Raw genomic sequence first — 18,516 nt, forward strand, 5'->3', positions numbered from 1 at the left:
GCCGCCCTGGCTGCCTGAGTCCCCTTGGCAGCTTCCCCTGCCCCCTCCTCCCCTGCCCTGCTCTCCCCAGCACCATCCATCTGTTGCCTCACCTTTCCCGTCGCGCCGTGAGACACATACTTGGCTCCCTCCCGCTGGGCAATCTCCACTTGTTTGCGGGCGATGCAGGGCCTGGCCAGAGAGGTGCCCAGGAGGTAGCGGTCCTCGTACAGTGCGCTGGACTGGATGGCGGGCCAGATGAACTCCTCCACAAACTCCTTGCTGACGTCCTCAATGAACACCTACAGGGAGAGGAGCCCATGGGAGGGAGGCTTGGCAAGGACGGGACCCAGCCAGAGGACAGAGCCCCAGGGGCCTCCGATGGCCTGCATCTACAGCAGACACTACTAATGGATCCTGTAGTAGACATCTTCAATCAGTCCTAGCATACAGTACCATTAGTCCCCTCCTGCACTCATAGCAGACATGGCTAATCAATCCTGATCTCCATCTAGCTGAGACTGGATGTGGTTCTTTTTTTTTTTTTTTTTTTAAAGATTTTTTATTTATTTATTTGAGACAGAGAGAATGAGAGAGAGAGAGCACATGAGAGGGGGGAGGGTCAGAGGGAGAAGCAGGCTCCCCGCCAAGCAGGGAGCCCGATGCGGGACTCGATCCAGGGACTCCAGGATCATGACCTGAGCCGAAGGCAGTCGCTTAACCAACTGAGCCACCCAGGCGCCCTGGATGTGGTTCTTAAGTCCCTCCCAGCACAGCATTCTGGGCTGGAGAGGAAACTTACCACCTAAGATCTAGAGCAGTCGATAGTAGACGGTAATCCACAAAGCTCTCAACCGGGGATGATTTTGTCCCCCAGGGTAGTGGCAATATCTGGAGATATTTTTGGTTGTCACAACTGGTGGGTTGGGGGAGAGGGATTCTGGTGTCTCATGGGTAAAGGCCAGGGATGCTGCTAAACCTCCCACATTGCTCAGGACAGCCAGCCACGTGCCAATATTGCCAAAATTGAGAAGCCCTGATCTAGAGGAATGGTTCTCAAAATGTAGACCTCTGGACATCCTCAAGACCCCTTCAGGGAGACTGAGCAAAACATTTTTTGTAGTGATCCTAAGGTGTTATTTGCCTTTTTCACCAGGTTGACATTCACACCGAATTTGCAAAAGCAATGATGGGTACGGGGGCTGACTGCTCAGCACAGATCAGGGCAGAGACGGCCGCTGTGTTCCTAACGTCTCCCTTCTACAGTGACAATTTCACCCGAGAAGAAGCTGTCTGGAAGCCATAAAAATGATGACTTTGTTGCATCTCGAGCACAGGAGGAGAAATACACACGAAACACTTCTGTTGCATTCCAAAGCGAGTTACAAGCTGAACTAGCCACTTTTTTCATAGAACATCGTTTTTACTTGAAAGAATGACAAATTACGGTCTTTCAGACTTGAGCGTTTGGCCAACAGTTTCACAGAAATGAAGTGACCTTGTCACTTCAGGGAAGACTGAGTACTTGTTGCCAATGATAAAATTAGGGCTTTCCAGTTAAAATCAGAATTATGGACAACTTGCCTCTGTCAGCTTCCTAATATTTCTGTGAGTAGTGGCGAGACCGACAAATGTGAAGTTCTGATATTTTATAATGAAACATAGCAACATTTGGGAGACCTGCATAACTCAATTAAACAATAGCTTTCAAAAGACCAACGCATGATGTCACACAATCTTGCATGGTGAAAAAATCCACCCAAAGTGCAAGATGGACCAGAGGATTTTAATGCATGAAAAATTCATTGTACAGTTTCAGTTTCCCCATTGCACTAATCTTTAAGAAACTACCCCTTGTTGACTTTTGATGCAGTATCCAAGAATATCCCCAACTCTCTGAAAAGGCTATTAAAATATTCCTCACTTGGAGTACTTGGGTGGCTCAGTCAGTTGAGTGTCTGACTTTTGGTTTCGACTCAGGTCATGATCTCAGGGTTCTGGGATCAAGCCCCATGTTGGGCTCTGTGCTCAGTGAGGAGTCTGCTTGAGATTCTCTCTCTTCTTCTCCCTCTTCCCCTCCCCCCTCACTCACGCACCCATGCTCTCTCTCTCTCAAATAAATCTTAAAAAAAAAAAAAATTCCTCTCTTTTCCAGTGTTACATTCATGAGGCCGTATTTTTTCCAAATGCAAACCAAAACAACACATCACAAAATGGAGACACAGCTACAAGAATCCATCTGTCTTCTGTTAAACCAGACATTAAGAGATTTAGAAAAATGTAACACAATGCTACTTTTACCAAAAATTCTTGTTTTGGAAATAGTTACTTTTCTGAGGTAAAAATGTCAACATTTTATGTTAACATATAATGTGTTCAATATTATTCTTTTAATTCTAATAATATTAATATTATTCTTTTAAAATGGGTTAATATTTTAAAAATTTCAGCTTTTATTTATACTATGATGATATCAATAGACGTAATCCACAAAACTCTATGGGGCACTCAGTAATTTTCAAAAGTGTAAAGGGGTCACAGGATTCTTTGTATTATTTTTGCAACTCTCTGTGAGTCCATAATTATTTTAAAATAAAATTTAAAAAATTTTAAAAAATGAAGCAAAGAACGAAAGAAAAGGAAAATTAAAAGAAAAGCAATGGGGACTATACCCTGATGGTATGGGCAAGAAATTTCAATTCCAAACAAATACATAAACGTATATGGGAGCCTGAGAGGACAAGGTTAAGAATCTGATCTAGGGTAATGAACTAAGGCCAAATCTTTACATGAAAGCCCAACTGATGTGAAAGCCCAACTCATTTTCAACACTCAAATGTTCTTACTGCACTTTCTGGGCTCCTGCTCGGACAACTCCTCTCCTCTCTGAGACTCAGCGGACTCCTGACCAAGGAGGGATATCCAGTGTTAGGCGCATGGCCAGTGATGGGATGTGATTCATTCATTCATTCATTTTAAGGTACTACTATGTGCCAGGCTCCTTTTTAGGTTCTGAGAACCCCACAGAAGTGCCCTCCAGAGGGGACCAGTTCTGAGCAAGCAGGTGGGCTGGTGACCTTTCACAACATCCCTGTTATGTCCCCCTGCCCATTTGCCCAAGTGAAGGGGCGAGGGTGCCACGTACGTCCCCATGGGAGCAGCTCAGACTTTATACTGTGAGCCTATGTGAGAAGGGACCACGTTGGCTCTGTTCACCATCTGGGCTCTGCACCCAGCAGAGGGCCTGCCCGCCACATGATTAGATGCTCAGTCAATGCACTGAATTCAACTGGAACTTTCTGATTCTGCTGAATGGTTGGAAGGATGGACAGAGATAAAAGAGGAATGGGCAGGGCATCCACCTGGATGAAGGATGGTTGGATGGAGAGTTGATGGTTGGATGGATGGATGAGTGGATGGATGGAGGGATGGATGAGTGAGTGGATGAGTAGAGGGATAAAAGAGGGATGGATAGGTGGATGGATAGATGTGGAGGAGGAAGATGGATGAGCAGGTGGGATGAGGTGGTGGGGCAGGGAAGAGTGCCTAGGGAAGGCAGGGAGATGATGGTGTCCACATGCCTGGAAACAGAAGGAATCGATCTCATACTCTTGGAAGCAAGAGGACCAACTGGAAGGGATGTAGATGACAAGGAACTCTGAGACAGCAATGCCCACTGCTGCCCCCACATGTCAGAACCCCACTCCCAGCCCCAAACCCTGCCTCCACTTGGTACCTTTTTGGCCCCGAGCTTCAGTGCCTTCTTCCTGGCTTCCTCAAAGTCTTCCTTCTGGCCGATGTTGGCCTGAGAAGCAGAAGCAGAGAGGCCTCATCAGCCCAGTGGCATAAAGGAGAGTGGGGGAAGAATTTCAGCCCCCCTGGGCAAGAGCTCTCTACAGCACCCCTCAAACGGAGGTGCTTTCCATTTGGGGGGCCAAGGTCACAGTTAGGAAGAGAAAGGCATAAAGCAGGGTCCGGAGAAGCTGGACTGCTTCCAGGAGCTGACACTTGGCCCTGCCTGGATGTGCTGGGAAGCAGTTCCTGTGGGTTGGAACACTAGAGGGGCCTGGCCCTGTTCACTGGGCTGCTGGGACCCGGCATTTGCTGTTATTGCCTTGAAGGTCTCGGGCTTCCCTTAAACCCATCTATCTCTTCCTGAAAACTCCCCCAAAGCCAGTACTGAGGTTGCTGTGTCAGAAAGTGTGGCAACCCCCGGGCGATTTCCGCAGCTGAGCACAGCGACTTGACCATCCCAAGGCATCTGGGCGGGCAGGAGGCCATCCCTGCTATTGGAGTCTGACTTCTCTGACAGCCCCCTCTGCAGACACCAGCGTGTTTTCTGCTGGCCGCACTCTGGCCTGCTGCCCAGATTTCGACCCTGCATTCTGCTCACCAGATTCTGGAATCTTCTCAGAGCCCAGCTTCAGGTTTTTTCTGGGGTCACTCAGTTTTAAAATCTGCATAGTGGTAGCCGGGCTTCTGGACCGCCCCACTATGCTGCCTTCGGCAGGACCCACACACACCCTGGGGTCCTTGGATGCCCCCAAAGCTGAGACTCTCACCTGCCATGGGGCTGTGAGCGAGGTGCTTCCCCTCCCTGGGCCTCACTCTCCCCTACCCGAGGGACAAGGAGACTGGGCACTATGAGGTGATATTGACTTTAACTGCAAACCAATCAATGCTGGCAACAGCTGAACTTCGGTCTCTGCAGAGCAGCATCCTCACTTCCTCTGGGCCCTCTTGCCATAGGAAGGGAGGGGAATAAATCATGTCTCCTGCTCATTGTAGGGACAAGCCCAGGATCCAAGCCCAGATGATCAGAACCCTTCATGACACAGCCATAGTAACCAATGTGTGGCAGGCAGTGGCTCGGGAAATGAGAGTGCCCCTTGGGCCCTCCCATCAGAGCCTCTGCAGGAAGCCCTCCTTTCTCTGGGAGAGCCAGATGAGGCTGCCCTGTGGAGAGGCCAAGAATGAAGCCAAATAGAGGCAGAAGCAGATCTGGATATGCACCTGGATCCAGCCTTGCCTGAAGCTGTCAAAGCCCAGATTTCTCAGTTACACAAGCCAAGAACTATCTTGTTTTTTGGTTTGTTTTGCTTGAACTGGTACAGGTTAGATTTTTAGAATTTGCACTCAAAAGAGTCCTGAATACATGGAGAAGGATTCAGAAGCAACGTCCAGTTCATTAGAAATGGAGCCGGCTTGATCAGGGATGCCTGCTGGACCCAGCATGGGGGAGTGGCATCACACATAACCTACCCCAGGACTAGGTGGTCTCTAGCAGCTTTGCTAGCTCAGCCGCTGCAGGATTCTGTAATCTTTGCAGAATTACTGGGGGCTGACAGGGGACTTCCGGAAATGGGAAGAGTGTGTGCTTGCCATGGCCTTCAGCAGGCCCATGGTCCCTCGCAGGCAGTCTGGCCGAGTCGCACCACCAAGCTCCTTTCTGGCGTTCCTCCCCACCCCCTCGGGCACCCACAGAGAGCTGGCCTCCTCTGTGCTCTGGGGACACCCCAGACCTGGGATACACCACGGATGTTCATTTTACAGATGAGGAAAGGGAGGCAGAATGACAAGTATGTGCCTACAGTTCAGGGCAGGCTTAGGGAGGGGACGCTGGGCCCAGGCGAGTGACAGTGAGCACATGGTCAGCAGGACAAACAGGTAGAAAGACAGACACACTGAGCACCTCCTTACCAGGTAGGCAATGACGTCATAGCCTTGTTCCTTCAGCCACACGAGAATGCAGGAGGTGTCTAGGCCGCCACTGTAGGCCAGAACCACGGAGCCTTTGCTGGACATCTTATCTGGGGGGGTGGTGGTGGTGGTGAGGAAGGACAGTGACACAGAGTCAGCCCATCCCAACCCGCCAGCCCCTGCAAACAGCCCCCACCTTGGCCTTGGGCAGCCTCATCCCCTGGACGAACTGCCGCTGGAGGGTTGGGAACAAGATGTTCACCTGTCATCAAGGCCAGCCGAGGAGCTGGTCCTTCCCGCAGCCTCACCCTCTCCACCCCCACCCCTGGGGGACCAACCTCACCACTGCACGCACGCACCCCACACATGCAGGGTCCTGGGAATACTGACAGTAGCTTGGGGCTGACGGGGTGGGGGGGGCACCCAGTGGGGTGGAAAGCATGTCTTGGAGCCAAGCCCCCACCAGCTAGAGAAAGCACATGAGGCTGAGCTGTTAGGACGAGGCCAGGATGCTCGGCAGACATGGGTGGGGCCGCTCGGAGTGTGCCAGGCATGGTCCTGGGAGCCTCGTGTAGCTCGCCCTGCACCCCAACCATGACCCCATGAAGTAGCTGCTGTCGTGCCCCCTGGGGAGACAGAGACTGGGGCTCAGACAGGTGAGCAGCCTGCTCAAGGTCACAGAGCACATGCCAGGGCTCTTCCCAGCATGCAGTGCTGCCTCCCAGCTGTAGGCAGAATGGGATGCTGGGGTGCAGCGCTCCTGCCTCCATGTACCTCTCCCACTGGGGGCCCCACCAAACCCTCCCGCACTGGGATTGTAGACTCTTTTCAAATGCAAGCCCCTCTGGGAGGGTAAACGAGAGACCCAGAGCACCTCAGTGACCAACTGTTCCGGGGCACAGATGCAGACACTGAGTCCCAGAGAAGGAAGGAACAGGCAGAGGGAGGTTCTTCCTGGAGGTATAGATCATAGATCTGTCCCTCTGCAGCAGGGACGGGTGTGTCCCACCCTATCTGTCTCCTCAGCTACACTGAGGCACCAGGGGCTCCTATCTTCTTGCCTTTGCAGCCGCTGTTCCTTCTTCCAGAAGGTTCTCCCTGAACCCTCGGGCTGTGTTGGGGCTCGCCCTGCCTCCCCCAGCACTCTCCCCGTGGCCCTGAGAGTCAATGCCATCATTGTGCCCCCTTTGCTAAAGAGGAAAGCGAGGGTCGCAGAGGTGCAGCCACGTGCTTGAGGTCAGATGGTCAGCAGGCAGCGGGACCAGATGTGGAACGAGGCCATCTGGTCCCAGCATCCCTGGACATGGCCCCAGCATCCTGCATTTACAGGGGGGACGCCTGCGTCTGGTGAGAGCATTTGCACCAGAGTCTGAACAAGGTCAGGGTCCTTATTAGATACTCTTGAGAAAAGCCGTGGACACCCCTCCACAGAGCCATGGAGCCCAGAAGGGGCACCCCACCATGGCTACCTGTGTACGGAAAACCTCCCCTGCGCCTGGAGGTCCAGAGAGGTGCTGTCCCGGTCACTCCACCCTGTGTGCAGAGCCTGGACAGAGCCCGACGTGCCTAGAACACACGTCCACCGTGCAGATGCAGCTCCAGGCCCACCCGCCTGCTGGCCCCAAGGCTCACACCCCTGTGGCCTTTTGGACACAGAAGGGAACAGCGAGGTTGGAGGGGGTGTTTCTGATGGATGTATACGACTTTTGCCTCCACTGGGCATTCGACCACCTGCCAGGCCCTGTCCCCGGCCACCTGGTTTGCTGGTGACTCAGCAGACCCTGACCCCGGGGCCAGGAGATGGTGCCCATGGCAACTGCAGCCAGGCAACAGGCCACCAAAAATGGAGGGAGGGACGAAAGAGGGAGGGAGGCAGAAGGGACCCAGAAAGTACCTTGGATTGGAGATGTGGGTTCCCGGCTTCTGGAATCTGACTTCGCGGCTCCGTGAACCACTCTGCAGAAGCAAAAGCTGTTCAGCTGCCTGGCATGGCCGTCCAGGTGAAGCCAGGGACCCTGAACCTGGCCCCTCCAGCTGCCGATTCCCCTGGAGCAGCCCTGTTGATCGGGGAGATTTGGGGAGGCCCAGGAGCCACCCGCCCAGCCTCCTGGCCCTGGAAAGTACTGGTGCTCCCAGCCCCGTGGGCTTGTGTGCCACGGTGCTGGGGCTGGGGTGGGGCGTGTATCCTGTTGCATATTTTTCAAACAGCTCCACTGAGGTTTAACTGAGATACAAGAAACTGCATATATTGAGAGCGTCCTATGTAGCGTGAAACTGTCACCGCAATCAACATAAGGAACCTATCCATCATGTGCTGAGCTCTTCCCTTCGAGTTGTCCCCATTTTAGACACAGGGAAACTGAGGCTCAGGTTAAGGAACTGGCTCGAGGCCTTGCTTGGCGGATCGAGTGGCCGAGCCAGGACTCAAACCCAGAGGACTGGGCCCCATGAGCCATTGCTGGAAGGGATAAGGGCCCAGAGAAGGGAAACACGGGGGCAGGTGTGGTCTGGGAAGCTACAGGGCCCTGGCGTGACTGGGGTGGGCTCAAGACAGGGAGAGGTGATGCTGGCCCAAGATTCACCCTGCTCTTAGAGTCGCCTCTGCTCTGCCATCTCCTAGGGGCACCTGGAGCCAAGAGGGTGGGCACCGGAGTGAGGGAGAGGAAGCTCCACGGGGACAGACAGACTGCCTGTGATCCCTTGTCCATGGCCCATCCTAGCACATGGCACGCGGGGTTTAATCGCACCCCCACCCCCACAGCTGTGAGGTCCACGAGGACAGGGACCATCTTGCAGTCAGCAAGTGTCATGCGGCCGGCACTCAGAACAACGCTTCTGATTCCACAGTCTAGAGGTCAGTTCCTTGCCTCTAAAGAGAAGGTTAGGTAAATCCCCTCAAAGCACGCCCTCAACCAGCCACTAGGGAGCCCCGCCTGCTTGCCAGGCTGTGCGCATGCATGGGCACCGGGGGGCCTCAGCCTCTGGCTCTGAGCCGCGTGGAAGAACGCACCCAGCTATCTGACTGCGTGCTTCAGTGTGAACGCGTGTGTGCATGCCGGCACGTGGGTGGGGGGCGCGTGTTGGGTTTGGGCCTGCGTGTGCAGAGATGAGCAGGGCAGGTGGCTGGGAAATGATGCAATCTCACCCTGGCCCCCCCCCCCCCCCCCGCCACCTCCCCCCAGGCACCCAGTGAACTCGTCCCTGGGCTGCATAATGAGACTGCCGCCTGCCTCCGGGACTGGAGACTGACGGGGCTGAGTCCTCCCTGTGGGGGTGGGAGACGGGGAGACGAGCAGGAGGGAAGAGCAGTTACTGTCCGGGGGGGTGGGGGGTACCCACTATGGGTAAAGCACAGTGGCTGGGTCCTCCAGACCTGGGCCCAAGCTGCTTCAGCTGCTCATCTGCAAAATGGGGGTAAGAAGAGCCCGTCAGTCCACAGGGCGACCGCTGAGGATGCAGCGAGATGCTGGGGGAGGGGGGAAGCAGCCAGAGCTGGGCAGCCAAGCCTGTGCCCACCAGACTCTCGTTACCGCTGTCACGGCTAACCTCGGGCCAGTCCCTCACTCCCCAGGGCTCGACTAGCCATCTGCACAACCTGAACGCCATTCTGGTTCCGACACCCCAGGGCCCTGGTCTGCCTGCCTGGGGGGGGTTGTCTAGCCCATCCTTGGCCCCACCCCACCTTCCATGAAGGGCCCAGGGCAGGTTTCGCCAGCTCCCGGCACAGGCCCACTGCGAAGAACATCCTTGCCTCCCCACTCCCATGTCAGCCCTGACATCCTTCACCAGAAGAGGGACACCTGGGAGGAACGAAGAAGGTGGCCTCATGCCGAGATGCCTGCCAGCCAGCCAGGCCCGAGCTGGCAAGGCAGGCGGCATTCTCCATGGTCCCAGCCAGAGTCACCCCACCACCTCCCAGCGACGGCGCTAGGCCAGCTTTGGCACTCGCTCGGTTCTAGGGAAACCCGTGTGCTCTAAGATGTCAAAGCTGGACCAATGACAAGAGCAGACACTATGTTCAGTGCCGCACAAGTGCCATTTCAAGGAGGAGACTATTATTACCACGTGGGGCTCAGAAAAGGTAAGCGACAAGCTAGCAGATGGCAGGGCTGGGACAGAAACCTCGGCTGACTGCAGACCGCTTGTTACTGCCCCGTGCCCCATACGCTCGGGACCCTAGGAGACCACGGATCACCTCCCCCTCACTTCGTCTCTCAGAAAGCAAAGCCCCCAAAGAATCATCACCGATCAGTAGTCCATTTCTCTGCATGGGCATACAGCCTGGCAAATGTTCTTCCGGAACCCCTCCCTGGCATTCCAACTTGGCCGAGCTGTGTTCGTTATAGTTGTTTTTTTTTTTTTTTTTAAGATTTTTATATATTTATTTGACAGAGAGATAGCGAGAGCAGGAACACAAGCAGGGGGAGTGGGAGAGGGAGAAGCAGGCTTCCCGCGGAGCAGGGAGCCCGATGTGGGACTCGATCCCAGGACCCTGGGATCATGACCTGAGCTGAAGGCAGACGCTTAACGACTGAGCCACTCAGGCGCCCCGTTATAGTTTTTTAAAACCCTAGCTCCACCGAGGCCAGAAGGATTCTCTCTGACTTTGGGCTTTCCTCATTGTAGGGCTGCAACCCCTACCACTTTGGGGCCCTCTTCTGTGTCGGACAGAGCTGGGCTGCAATTCCACACTCTGACCAGGAGGTGCCGCTGTGGGGTCTCAGCCTGCCCGTCTGCTTGACAGGTTCAGCTCATCTCTTCCTCACGTCCTTGGTCAGACAGGGGAGCGATGTTCTCCCCAGTTGACAGATGAGGAAGCTGAGGTCAAGGGGCTGGCCCTAGGCTAGACATGAGCTGGCTCTCAGCCGTGGGGTTCCTGGGGCCTGAGAATCAAATCAGGAAGACTGGTTCCCTTGAGGACAGTGGCACTCCAGCAAACTTCTTCCATCCAGGGTTAGGGGTCATTCGGGGGTCTGCCTGGGCTGGGAAGGTCTCTGAGTCTCTGCTTCTGGTGACAAGCCCCTGAGACGGGTGGTAAAGAGACTAAGGAGATCTGACCAGGCTCTGGTAAGAGACACGCAAGCTCCTAAGAGCATTTGGAGCTCATGGAGGAAAGGAGAGTGCCTTCATTCATTTGCTGATTTCTACTAATAATATTAAAAAGCCTGTGGGTGCATGGCCTACCCCCAAGTCTGGGGAGGGCACCTGCCACCCGAGGGAACACGCCGGGGCCTGGAAGATCAACCCTGCCTACAGTGTTACAGCAGAGCTCAGAGCTTCAGACCCCGAATTCCAGTGAGTTAGTTCCTCTCTTTCCACGTGGGTGCCCACAGGCAAGGCACTCACTTCAGGGGCTGCGTGCTCTGAGGAAGGCAGCTGGCCGTCCTGGCTGGCCTCCCAGGCCCCCTAGGGCCAAGATGGAATGGGGCATGGGAAAGTGCTTGCGCAGCAGGTGAGCCTGGGCCTGGCCCCCCTCTGTGAGTCAGGTTCCTGGGGCCTCAAGCCAGGGGCAACGGCTACCAGCGCAGCCAAGTGGCCACAAAGCCCCCTGAGCAGGCCGACAGTGGATGGGGCACATGTGAGGACTCTGGGGACCTCAGACGTTGCAGAGTGGGGGCCTCCCTCCTCTGCCCCACCCGGTGCCTGGCCCAGGCTCTAGGTGCTTGCTGGGCAGCCTTCATCATTCCATCAGCTTGTGCGGAGCAGAGCTAGAACCGCTTCTCAGCACAGTGCACAGCTCCCCCTGGGACAGGTCCCCACCCCGCCCCTGGGCTCCCCTGCCTGGGCTCTGAGAGGGGGATGGAAGAAGGAAGGGAGTTCAGAATGAAGCCTCCTCCAGTCCCATCCATCTGCAGAGTTCCCACCCCTTTGTGGCTCTTTCTGTCTCTCCGGTCTCCCTCCCCACCAGAACCTTCAGTAGGACGGCAGAGAGCTTGTCTCCTGTTCCATGGCCCCAGTTTATGGCACAAGGGGAGGCATGCCCCAGACAGTTGATGAGTGAATGGACCCAGGCACGGCTCTCAATATTCTAGAGAGACTGTCCTACAGTCTGTTACTGTTTCCTGAGCCCTGAGCCTGTGCCAGCTCCATCCGACAGATGGAGAAACTGAGGCTTGGGAAGCTGGCGGCTGACCTGACCCAAGCCTCACCTAGTGGTGCCTGCCTTCCTGCCTTGGGTCTACTGGCTCCAGAATCTGCCCTGTCACCAGCCGTGGGCTGGGAAAGAAGGATCAAAGCCCAGGGTCTATTTGATCCATCCCTGGGGAAAGGACAGGTTTGTTCCTGCCTGAGATGTGCAGCCAGACCGCGATGCCCCGGAGGAGACGCTCCCACTGCGCAGAAAGGAACACTGAGGTGGCCGGGTCACGGGACCTCCTCAGGAAGAGCCCTGGCGGGCTGGGAGAGGAGTTTCCTCCATTTCACAATGACCCTCCCTCCCTGGAGGGCGCAGCCGCCCAAGGTGCCGGAGACAACAGCAACCCGGACGGCGGACATTTCCTGCGGAGCGGCCCCTCCCACTGCCCGGAGCCCGGAGCCAGCCAGACACCCGGCACGGCGACCCCGCGGGGTCACCGGCCCCACCTGGGCGGGGAACGCTAATCCCTCTCGGGAGGCAGAGACTGCCGCCCCCTGCAGGGGAGGGAGCGCAGTCGCACCCAAGACTCGGGGGCCCGCAGCCCGTGTCCCGGCGCCCATCTGTCCGGGGTAAACTGAGGCTCGGAGCTGTGGGAGGGGCGATACGCCCAAGCCCCGGGACGAGGGGCAGAGGTGGGGCTGGAACTCTGGTTTCACGCAGAGAAAGAGAGGCGGAGATAGAGACTGGGGATGGCCAGAGAGGGGGCGAGAGCCGGGAACCCCCACACCCTCCGGACTCCCAAGGTCTCCATCTGGGGGGTTCCGGTATAGAGGAAGCCGGATTAGAGACGGAGACTCCAGAAAGGACCTCGGCCCGCGAAGGGGACAAATAACCCGACCTGCCCCCCTCAGAGCCCCCGGACACGCGCCCCGGCCCCACCCCCGAGGGTCCCAGGAATCCGGCCGCCCGCCGTCTGAACGGCAGAAGCCCCGGCGTCGGCCTCCTTCCCTCCCGTCCAGGCGCGAGCCCGGGGCGCGCGGCCCCTCGGCCCCCTCGGCCGGCCGTCGGCGGGACCCGCGGCGGGGCGTCTCCTAGACGAGAGGGTGGGAGCGGGAGTCTCGGGCCGGGGGCTCCTTACCGTGGCCCGGGCGGCGGTGGCAGGCGGCGGAGCAGGGCCGGTTGCGTCGCGAACCCCGGATTATAAACACCGGGCCGAGGGCAGGGCCGGGGACCGGGGCACGTGGGGGGGCCGCGCGCGACAGGCCCCGCCCCCGGGCCCGGCCCCCACGCGGAGCCGCTCAGCGTCGGCGGCCACCTGCGGGTGGGCGGGGCCCGGTCGCTCGCTCCCTCCTGGCCCGCCCCCTTCCCCCTCCGGCCCGCCCCCTTCCCCCTCCGGCCCGCCCCCTTCCCCCTCCGGCCCGCCCCCTTCCCCCTCCGGCCCTCGCGGGGCCCCAACCCCCGCCCGGCTCCCGGGGCCGCACGGCCTCCCGACGGCGCCCGGGCAGTGCACGCGGCCCGGGTCTTCTCGCCCTGGCCGGCGGGCATGCGGCTCCTCGGGGCGCGGCGGTGGCTGGACCGCGCGCAACTGGCCGGGTGACCGCGGCCGTCCTGCCAGAGACTTGCCACCGCTCCGGGGTGGGAGGGGGAGTAAAAGTCCCTTAGGTGCCGTGAGTTTCGTGTCCACTTTTATCCCGTGGTGGCCTTTCTGCAGACCTCGAAACCCCTCCCTTCCCCCACAGTAGCCCCCTTGAGCCGGAGCCCAGGTGGAGGCGGCACTAGAAGGTCGGGGTTTCGTCCCCCAGTCCAGGGCTCGTTCTTGGCTGTCTCCCAGAGGCTGGCACCTGACCAAACTCCCCGGGGCACCCGGTAAATAGTGAATAGAAGACTGCCCAACTGCTAAGCCACTGGGCAGCGGGGGTTCACAGCTGAGGTTCACAGAGGTGAAGCTTCTTGCTTGCACAAAGAAATGAGGAGCGGCTACCCCAGCCGGGCCTTCCGAAGGTTCTGTGTGTCAGACCTTTGCCAGCCTGGTTCAGAGGCCCCAGAGCACCCGTCACTGCAACCACAACTGAGTGAAATAGCAGGTGCCCACCTGTTCAAGGCAACGCCATAGATAGGACTGACTGCGAGTCATCTCAGCCCTGAACCCCCCGGGAGGTGGGAGCCCCCAGACCATACTGCTGGTTTGCCATTCAGCCATCTTGAAAAGGGGGTAGCTTGTGGTAAGGAGGCAGCCCTGTCCCAGGCCCCTTCCTGCAACCAAGAAGCAGCCAGAGAAAGGGACTCTCAGCAGAGAGGGGTGAAGGCTGCTCACTTAGTCACTTAGTCCCTCTACCAGTCAGCTCCCCCATCCCTTACCTGAGCACTCCTGCCTGGCCACCAAGCACATGGACCAGGCGAGTAGCTGTGAGTCCATCAGGAGGGAAAAGGCATCAAACCAATTCACAAGCAAAGCCATGGCTTTCAGTCCCCGTGAACGTGCCCCCAGCCTCGGGCACCCCCAGAAGTGGCCGAAATGGCAAGGAGCCCCTTATGAGCTGTGTGGGGCTGGGTGAGCTGAGGCACCTTCCTGCCGGGAGGCGGGATGGCAGCTGGCCCCCTTAGCCCACTCACTGAGCCCCTGGCCTTCCACACTAGCAGGAAGCAAACAACAGCCAAAACAACACACCTGCAACAGGTTGTGCAGCCTTTGGCAGCTTCCTTCCCCAGCAGAGGCGGGGAAGTAGGGGGAGCATTTCCGCTGTCCTCTCTGTCTCCATCCTATGACTCTGTGCTAGGTCTTTGTTTCTTCCTTTAAGATGTCACTGCCCTTTGAGAAAGTTGGGGAGAGTGTGGGTGCATAGGGGGACACCTTCCTTGGAGTTATTACAGAGGAAGTGGGGAGGGAAACTGAGGCAGTGAGGCCTGGCGTTCCCTCAAGCTCCCCAAAGCCAGTGGTGGCCCCAGAGAGAAGCCCCATTACCCAGACCTTAGAAAGAGGGTGGGGTGAGGGATGAACCCTGCCAGTCTAGGATAGATCTGGGGCACAATTACACTGTTGTGGTTATCCCCAAGCACTGTTTTATCTCCTTACCTTCACTTGCTCTTCACGACTACCCTATATGAAGTCACTGTGACTGTTATCCCCATTTTACAGACAGGAACCTGCGGCACACAGAGAGGGTATATCTTCCCCAAGGCCACACAGCATGTTAGTGGCAGAGCAGGACTACACCCCAGTGCCTGAAGCTCTGGCCCAACCCTCTGTTCTAGCTCAGGCTTGAGTTGAATTGGTAGAGGCACCAGGGTCTCAGTCCCAGGGTCACAGGCTGTGGGGACCTTTAGTCTCTGCTGCAGAAATGGCTCCAGTCCAGGGGACTGTCCCTTTCTGACGCACAGGCGCTGGTGACATTAGGGACAATGGTGTCACAGCTCTTCTGAAAGGAAAAGGGGCCCAACTGCCAGCAGGGGTCCTGCCCACTGGGCACCAGGGTGGATGAGAGGCAGAGATCAAGGCCAGGGTGTCTTGGCTGGTTCCCTGATGAGCCACTTTCCACCTGCACCCCTCCATCCACACCCTGCCCCAGCCCTCACTCTGTAGAGCAGGTCCTGGATCCAGCACTGGAGCATGGCCAGGGGGATCCTCCACCTGGGGCCCAGGCACCGTGGCCTTTGCCTTTCACCCATACCCAGGTCAGGGCTCCTAAAGGAGCCTACACACCTCTAGTAAGTGACCTTGGGTGCTACCTCTTAAAGTACAGTAACACCTAGGCTTGACCAGGTGGAGAAATGGAGGTGCTGGAGTCTGGGATGTTCGTATCTTCTACATGTATCCAGAGTCTGCCCCTTCCTTTCCATCTCCACCTCCTCCACATTGGCCTGTCATCTTCTCTTACTCAGACCATTGTTATAGCCTCCTTAATCATTTCTGTCCTTCTCCAGATTCCTGCCCCTCCTTTCCCCCAGATCCTTTCTCCACCAAGAGCAGAGAGTTCTTAAAAACTCAGAACAAGTCACTCCCTTCTTAAAACCTTTGGTGGTTCAATTTCCCCTATCAGTTCCCCGTTGTTCTAACAACATTAGTTGAAGACTTTCCTTTCTCCATTGAATTACATTGGCACCTTTGTTGAACATTAGTTGACGTTGTAAGTGTGAATATGTTTCTGGACTCCCTCATCTGTTCCATTGATCTATCTATCTATCTATCTATCTATCTATTTATTTATTCTTATGCCAATACTATACCATCTTGATTACTACAGCTTTGTAATAAGCTTTCAAGTCAGAGTGTGTGTCTTCTGATTTTGTTCTGTTTCAAAATTGTTGTGGATATTCTGGGTCTTTTGCATTTCCATGTAAATAGTAGAAACAGATTGCCAGTTTATATAAAAATCCTGCTGGGATTCCAATAACCATGTATCAGCTTGGGGGTGGGAAGTGGATATCTTAACAGTATTGAGTTTTTCAATCCATGATCATGGTATACCTCTCTAGTTATTTATATATTCTTAAATCTTCAGCATTTAAAAAGACTTCAAACTATTTATTGAAAAGTATTAGTTGCTATTTACATGAGCAATGAGAAAGAAACTCAAACGGCCAGGCCAATCTATAGAAGGTTACATCTTTTTTTTTTTTTAATTTTATTTATTTATTTGACAGAGAGACACAGCGAGAGAGGGAACACAAGCAGGGGGAGTGGGAGAGAGAGAAGCAGGCTTCCCGTGGAGCAGGGAGCCCGATGCGGGGCTCAATCCCAGGACCCTGGGATCATGACCTGAGCCGAAGGCAGATGCTTAACGACTGAGCCACCCAGGCGCCCCTATAGAAGGTTACATCTTGAGATGATCATCATTTGTGATGAATTCAATTTTTGTTTTAAACCAAAAGTTTATCTCTCAGATAGCGTTGAAATATATGCACTTGAGTGTCACAAAATGGTTTCTTTATTTGATGTGAAATCTCAGGTAAGAATCTTTTAAGGAGATAGACTAGCAGGACCCAAGCTAGAAGAGCTGGAGTTTTATAAGTTCCCTGAGGGTGATGAGGTGTTCCAAATAAACTAGGTGGGGCTGGACATCCTCCAGTTGGGAAAGTATGTGGTGATTATGGGAAAGGCTTGGGGCCCATGGCATCAGTGTGAACAAGGTCATTTCTCATGCTAGAAGAGACAGGGCTTCTTGTAGTCACCAATATGGCTACTCCAGAGCTCAGCTTTGAGATGGACATTTGACTGGCCAGTTTGGATGACTTGCCAGGTGGAGGTCTATTCTCAGGCAATCAGCCAAATCTTCTACTCAGAGAAGAAGGAAACCTGGGAGGTTGGTGCATCTTTGATGGGTGGTATAAAAGTCCTCAATTTCAATGGGAGTGCCAAAGGATCCATCTTGGTTCAGATATCTGAGCAATGTTTTGTTGTTTTCAGTATACAGTTCTTGCTTATCTTTCATTAGACTTATTTCTAAGTATTTTAAGTATTTTGATACTATTGTACATGATGTTTTAAATTTCATTTTCTGTCATTTGTTGCTAGTACATAGCAATACAACTGATTTTTGTATATTTGCCTTATATTCTGCAATGTTGCTAATATCGCTGATTAATTCCAGTAGATATTTGTAAATACCTTAGGATTTTCCATGTAGACAATACCACTGTCTGTGAATAGAAGCAATCTTACGTTTGCCTGTATTGTCTTTGTGTCTCTTCTTCTTGCCTTATTTCAACGGTGAGAAGCCCCAGTATAATGTTGAATAAAAAAGGTGAGGGTGGATATCCTTGAGTTGTTCATGATCTTAGGGGGATGCATTCATTCAGTCTTTCACTGATACCTGTGATGTTAGTGCAGGTTTTCTGTAGACACTTTCCATCTGGTGAAGAAGCTCATTTTTAGTTTATTGAGAGTTTTTGTCATGAATAGGGGCTGAATTTTGTCAAGTGCTTTTTCTGTATCTGTTGAGATGATCATTTATGATTTTGTGTTGATTCTATAAATATGGTAAATTACATGGATTGATTTTCTAGTGTTGAACCAACCTTGCATTCCTGGAATAATTATATCTCAATAAAGTTGATTTTTAAGTTTTTAAGGAAAAAAAAGGGGGGATAGGGGAGCTTAGGGTTAAAAGGGATGTAAAAGACGTACTTAATCACAATATGTAGGCTTCATCTGGATCCTGATTTTTTAAGTATAAAAGAAACACCCTCTTTGTGAGCATTTGGAAATTGAACACTGACAGGATCTTGAATGACAGCAAGGAATTACTGGTTTTGACTAGATGTGATATGGTATTGTTGATAAGGGGGTTTTATTGAGTTTTTTTTTTTTACGTTTTAGAGATATATTTGGAAATATTAATGAATTAAAGTGTTTTTTAAAAAGACTTTGATGGTCCCTCATCACTTTTAGCATCAAATGTAGAGCCCTGTGCTTCCTCCTCGGCCCTCACCCACTACACCCTGATTGCACTGGCCTGCTTGTGGTTTCTTCAGCGTGTCAAGCTCCTTGCTGCCGTATGGTCTCTGCACTTGCTGTTCCTTGGCGATGCCTCTCTGACCCCTCCCTTCCTCCCACCAGACCAGTCCCTTGTCAGATGCTGTCATGCTCACACATAGTAGATGCCTGGACTTTCAGCAGCAAGATGGAGGACCGAAGGCTCTGGACCCTTCTCCCTCTCCCCATTGCTGTTGTCTTCGACCGTCATCAACTCTCACGTGTACTGCACTGCACCTGTCTTTCTGGCTACACTCACCGCCCCCTCTAATCCAGGGTGGCTTTCCAA

General features: G+C 54.3%; 1 protein-coding gene across 1 annotated transcript in view; it reads right to left on the bottom strand.

Moving 5' to 3' along the window:
* The window catches only part of ASS1 (argininosuccinate synthase 1), a 50,713-nt gene extending 37,750 nt beyond the window's left edge, over positions 1–12,963 (bottom strand). Inside the window, exons 1-5 of the mRNA XM_035015613.1 lie at positions 12,894–12,963; positions 7,574–7,635; positions 5,680–5,789; positions 3,716–3,784; positions 93–281 (exon numbers count right to left, since the gene is read on the bottom strand). Of these exons, the coding sequence (XP_034871504.1) occupies positions 93–281; positions 3,716–3,784; positions 5,680–5,784 (363 nt within the window). The 5' untranslated portion in view covers positions 5,785–5,789; positions 7,574–7,635; positions 12,894–12,963. The remainder of the gene's footprint in view (positions 1–92; positions 282–3,715; positions 3,785–5,679; positions 5,790–7,573; positions 7,636–12,893) is intronic.
* Positions 12,964–18,516: the final 5,553 nt, after the last annotated feature.

Source organism: Mirounga leonina, unplaced genomic scaffold (genome assembly GCF_011800145.1).
Source record: "Mirounga leonina isolate KUSES-001 unplaced genomic scaffold, KU_Mleo_1.0 Mir_170, whole genome shotgun sequence".
NCBI classification, from domain to species: domain Eukaryota; kingdom Metazoa; phylum Chordata; class Mammalia; order Carnivora; family Phocidae; genus Mirounga; species Mirounga leonina.